At 49.6% G+C, this 5,747-nt stretch overlaps 1 protein-coding gene across 2 annotated transcripts in view; it reads left to right on the top strand.

Moving 5' to 3' along the window:
- Nucleotides 1–1,302: 1,302 nt before the first annotated feature.
- Nucleotides 1,303–5,747, top strand: part of Cacnb4 (calcium voltage-gated channel auxiliary subunit beta 4) — a 263,294-nt gene continuing 258,849 nt past the window's right edge. The window contains exons 1-2 of one of the 2 annotated variants that reach the window (XM_052725124.1): nucleotides 1,303–1,595; nucleotides 2,046–2,129. In XM_052725124.1, coding sequence (XP_052581084.1) covers nucleotides 1,536–1,595; nucleotides 2,046–2,129 — 144 coding nt within the window. In that variant the 5' untranslated portion in view covers nucleotides 1,303–1,535. Of the gene's footprint in view, nucleotides 1,596–1,704; nucleotides 1,836–2,045; nucleotides 2,130–5,747 lie in introns of those variants that run through there. The other variant, XM_052725125.1, reaches the window with a different exon arrangement.

Raw genomic sequence — 5,747 nt, 5'->3', positions numbered from 1 at the left:
TAAGATCTGCCTGCCTCTGCCTCCCGAGTGCTGGGATTAAAGGGGTGCACCACCACCACCACCCCGCCTGTATGGATATATCTAAGGCAAGGCAGAGAAGCCTAGTTGTTGGATCACAGAATTTGGACTTTACCTTAGCAAATAGTAACTTGAGCAAAGTGGTTTCAGAAAAATGGCTTTACCTATAGTAGGTGGATTGGGGTTGTGGTGTGTGTGTGTGTGTGTGTGTGTGTGTGTGTGTGTGTGTGTGTGTGTGTGTGTGTGTGTGTGTGTTTGTGCGCGCGCGCCAGAGGGAGCTTGGAGGCAAGGAGACTAGTTTTAAAACAAAGTTTGGATTAAGTGAAGAGGTAGGACTGTAAAGAAGGTGTGTAATGGATGGAAAAATAAGCTTAGCAGTTGTTCTTCTAAGTAAATAAAACACTATAACGCAGGCTGAGGGGGACCGGCTTAGCGATTTGATGTCTGTTTTAACGATGAATCTCTCCCGTGGTAACTACAGTTAACATCTATTTTTTTGAATTTACATATTTTTCTTCCCTCTTTTTATTACTTCAAATTTCTTCCTCCTAGGATCCCCTTGCTCTGAATTTGATCTCAAATACATCTGCATGTATTTGCCGAAGGAAAGCAAGGTTGTGTGTGTGTATCTGGCTTCGGGATGAGTTACTTCTCCTGGAAACCGCTGTACCAATGGGAGGCACGTGGCCAACTCCTGCTTTTTAGCAGGTCTTGTGACCTTCAAAACTACTTAGGACGCGCTGGTCTCCAGTGGGGCTGCGTCTCCAGTCAGACTCCGGCTGGCAGGCGCTCCCACGCCTGCCTCAGTGTGTGTAACTCGCGGCTCCGAGGGTAGAGTTACCCAACCAATAAAAAACCAAAACCAACCCAACAAACAAAATCCCACTAATAAAAAGCAAATCACAAAACCCTGTGCCTTACCACAGTGGGGTGATGAGGGAAGCCGCGGAAAGAGGGGTCAGTCTTGTCCTTTTCAAATTTAAGTCACACACACACACACACACACACACACACACACACACACACACACACACACACACACACACACACACACACGCTCCGCTCTGCCCACTCCCCGCCACACTGCACCAGCTTCCCTCCCCAAGTCCTGATTCATGAACCGTGCCACCTTTGTCTCATTTTAAACTGTGCAGACTATTTTAATCCTTCCACCCCCATCTCAGATTTTCCCCTCCCTCCATCCTCTGGAAAGCCTCTGCTAGAGCGCTCTCGGGGTGGGAGAGCACTTCTCCCTAAAGCTCGGCGGGCGGGCGGGCGGGCGGGCGAGGCGAGAGCGGAGAAGCCCCCTCGCCTGGAGCTCGCCCAGGGCGCGGGGGAAGCGCCCCGGCCCCTTTAAGGTGCGGCGCTCGGCGAAGTGCGGGCAGGCGGCCCGCGAGCCGGCGCGGGGCCAGGAGCCGGGTGGGGAAGCCCTGCCTCCCCCTCCGCCCGCACCGGGCCTCGCGGGGCCCGCACCCTCCGCCCACCGCACCGCCAGGGCCATGCGGCGCCTCTGAACCATGTCGTCCTCCTACGCCAAGAACGGGGCGGCGGACGGGCCGCACTCCCCCAGCTCGCAGGTACCGCCCCCTCCTCCACCCGCGCCGCCCCGCGCCCCGCCTTGGTGCCGCGAGTGCGGGGCGCTGGTCCCGAGCCGCGGCTCCCTCCTCCGCGCCTCCCGCCCGCTCCTCCCCCCTCCTCCCCTCCTCCTAGCCCCGCTCCCGGGCTCAGCGCTCGCTCGGGCTCCAGAGTCCGCAGCCTCCTGTCGCCGATGCCGGGGACTCGGACCCCGCACCCGCGACGCTTTGTTAATGGATGTGGTGGGTGCTCCGGGGGGGGGGGGAGTGGGCGCCCAGCTCGGGGTGAGGGGGTGGGGGTGGGGGCGTTGGGAGGCACCGGGGAGACTAGGGCGCGGGGTTCGGGGTCCCCCGGGGCGCTGTTCCCCAGGAGGACTCCAGCCTCGCGTGCCCGCCCGGTTCCGCGCTGCGGTCCTCACTGGCTTCTTTCTGGCCCCGGTGTGTCGAGTTCAGGTGGCCCGAGGCACCACGACCCGGAGGAGCAGGTTGAAAAGATCCGATGGCAGCACTACTTCCACCAGCTTCATCCTCAGACAGGTAGGAGGCCCGGCCGCGGGGAGCCGGGACCCAGCGCGGTCCCTTGCTCCGGAGCACGGTTCGTGTCGCTCGGGGGTTTGGGGCTCGGTCCTTGTCCCTCTGCTCCCCTCTTCCCAGTCCTGGGGTCCAGCCGCCCCAGCCTCCGCTTCCAGCTCCGTTCCTCTTCTCCTGGTACGCTGACTTCCTAGTGTTCGCGTCTCGACGTCTCTCTGTCGCTCCGGGAAGTTAGTTTGTGCTCGTGGACTTGGGTTGGAAGGGACGAGGACATTGGTCGCGGACACTGAATTTAGGAGCTAGAAGTGTTCCTGGCCCACCTTCGGTGCATGCAGGGACATGGGCGACCTGATTTGATGTGCGCTGAGAGTTAGGGGATTTCTCCAATCTTTGTCCTATTTTGAATACTTGCACATTCTTGAGAGAGTTCTCTGAGTTCTGGCCAAAAGAAAGACACTTTGAGCAGAAAAGTTTAGTCTCATTTTGGCACTGCTTCCTTGATTTCGCGTAATTACGGACTGACGGGGACAGAGGTCTGGTGAGACCTAAATAAGCCAGCACGGGCGCTGTTCCCAGGGTCTGGCTGCCCTGCATCTTGCGCTGGCTTTGGGGTGCTTTTTTCGTGGTCAGGGACAAGTAGTTCGAACCGAAGGTCGCTAGTAATGCTCAGTGCCTGTCACCTTGAGGAAGCAAATCGACCCTCAGTGTTTGCGCTATTCAGTGCTACCAATAAAACCTCCAGAGCCGCTGGCTGCTGGAGAAGGATGCAGAAGTGGCTCACCTTCATCTCTCTCTGGAGTGTGCTCCTTCCAGGTGGATTAGGAAGACGTTGGTCATTGCCCCCAAGAAGCTTTTATCCCAGGCTCTGCCCTGGCTGCCAGAGTGACCTTGAAAAATACTTTTTCTCTCTAGGTCACCCAGAACGTGGTGTCCTGTGATTATAATTTACTATGGCAGCCGTGGTGATTTTTTTTTTAAATAATTAGTTTAAACGTATTTTCAAAGTATAATAGAGTTTAGACTTGAAATTGGGCTCCGACCGCTTTTAGAAGGTCTATAAGGCATATTTGGGTAATATTTCCTTGCACGTCTGTACTTTCTGCAGAAATAGAACTTATGGCTATCAATTTGTAACTCAGTGTGGTGTGCACTAAGCATGTACGTTATTATTCAAACACATTTGGATTCGGAATTCATTTTGAAAGCACACTCTGCCCTCTTTGCAGAGCAGGGATTATTTGTGCATTTGATAAGGGGAGCCCATTGCTCAGCTTAAAATATTTTTGAGTTATGCAACTCTTTGAGTTCTTTATGTTTATTTTGTTGGTGCTTATTTTTGGTAGTGCTTTCTATTGCAGATTCTTGGAAATACTAATTATACAGTAGTGCATTCTGTGAGTTGTTTGATTTATACTTTTAAATTTACACTACCACCACACTACTTTATATTCTGAGCTCAAACAAAACAATATCCTGTCTAATATTTTCCTAACTCAGTAAATGATTGAAACTACACACACACACACACACACACACACACACACACACACACACACACACAATCTTGTAGAGTGGGCTGCTGTATGCAGACTTAACAACATAATAATATATTGCAAAGGTAATTTTGAGAATTACTTAGACCAGTGAAGGTTTTGAGAATAAATATAGTTCATAAATCTTTCTGAAACTAGGTGTACTGGTTTCATAAAATGATCCAAATTCAGGAATTAATTGTAATGAACAGTATTCTTAATTTTGGCACAAAACAGTATCTATTTTGGGGGAACTTTATAGCACAATACACTCCTGCACATGATCTCATTTAAATAGCACCATATAGACCTCTAAATGGCTACATTTCAAAAGGAGAGAGAGATTCATATTTTTTGATGAAATGAGAAATAATTGTAAATGGCTTTTTTTTTTTTTTTTTTTGTTTTTTTTTGAGACAGGGTTTCTCTGTGTAGCTTTGCGCCTTTCCTGGAACTCACTTGGTAGCCCAGGCTGGCCTCAAACTCACAGCGATCCGCCTGGTTCTGCCTCCCGAGTGCTGGGATTAAAGGCGTGCGCCACCACCGCCCGGCCGTAAATGGCTTTTTAATAGCACCTTTTAATGCAATTGAGCATTTTTCTCTCAAATGTGCGCGCGCGCATGCACGTGCACACACACACACACACACACACACTCACATGCACACACACATATATGCACAATATCCTTTAACAGAACCCTCTAAAGAATGACAGTAACTTATTAATATTTAAATGCTTAAACATTTTAAATTACATTGATTGATTGATTGATTGATTGATTGATTGATTGTATGGGGGTGGTGCTGCTGTGTGCGTGGAGGTCAGAGGACCACTTGCAGAATCTCTTCTCTCCTTCCACCACGTGAACCTGGGGATTGAACTCAAGTTGTCAATCATTGACAGCAAGCACATTCGCCCGTTGAGCCGTCTCTCCAGCTTTTGAATTCTCGACACTGGAAAATGATGGAATTTCCCGGTGATGTTTCACGTTTTGTTTGATGCTTTACTCCAGGAGACAGGAAAGATACCAGTTGTCTTAGTTTTCCATTGCTGAGATAAAATACTGAGAGGATCAACTTAAGGGAGAATAGATTTGTTTCGCTTCATGGCTTCAAATGTTTCTGCCTGTGGTCACTTGGCTGAGCCTGTGGTGAGGCAGAGACCTGTGTCAAGGATAGGTGACAGAGAGGGCTGCTGACTTCATGGCAGCTGGAGCAGAAAGAGAGACTTGGGGTCAGAACGCAAAGGACGGGAACAATGTAAACCCTTCAAGGGCATGACCCTGAAGATCTACCTCCCCCAGTTAGGCCATGCCTCCTACTGTTTCCATGAACTTCAAAAACCCCATTCAGCTATGAATTCATTAATGGATGATCCCATTAACAAGATTACAGCCCTCAGGATACAAGCACTTTTGAACATGACTGTGGGAACTAAGCCTTCAATGTATGAGTCTTTGGGACAGGATTCTTTATGTTCAAACAATAACATTCATAAAAATAATGTTGTTCATTTCTTGGTCCTATCATTTAATGGCAGAAGAACTTCCATATGTTGCTTCAAATATGGAAGACCAGACAAACACACGAGAGGTAGTTGCAGGCTGGAGAGATGGCTCAGGGGTTAAGAGCACTGACTCTTCTTCCAGAGGACCCGAGTTCAATTCCCAGCACCCACATGGCAGCTCACACCTGTCTGTAACTCCAATTTCAGGGGACCCCGACACCCATGGCAAAAATGCAAATGCACATAAAAATAAAATAAAATATATTAAGAAAAATAAGAGGTAGTTGAAAGTTTAATTATGAAAAGTTTAAGTTCTTTGACCTGGTTAGTGTTTTGTTGCCTTTGTGTGTGTGTGTGTGTGTGTGTGTGTGTGTGTGTGTGTGTGTGTGTGTATGGAAGTGTTGGCGTATACTCACAAGCCGGTCTGAAAACAAAGATATGGAGAGAGGTTGCCTGGTTGTACACAGCTTGGTCCTGGAAACCTGACTGGGAATGAAGAAATGACTGACAGATAGACATGTGGGAAAGCTAGGATGGGGTGAGCTGTGCTCACTCTGGTAGAGGACACCTGCTATACTACTCGGA

Source organism: Peromyscus californicus, unplaced genomic scaffold (assembly GCF_007827085.1).
Source record: "Peromyscus californicus insignis strain IS unplaced genomic scaffold, ASM782708v3 Scaffold_7__1_contigs__length_154581171, whole genome shotgun sequence".
NCBI lineage: Eukaryota > Metazoa > Chordata > Mammalia > Rodentia > Cricetidae > Peromyscus > Peromyscus californicus.
The sequence above is the reverse complement of the archived record's forward strand: the minus strand, read 5'-3'. Positions and strand labels throughout refer to the sequence as shown.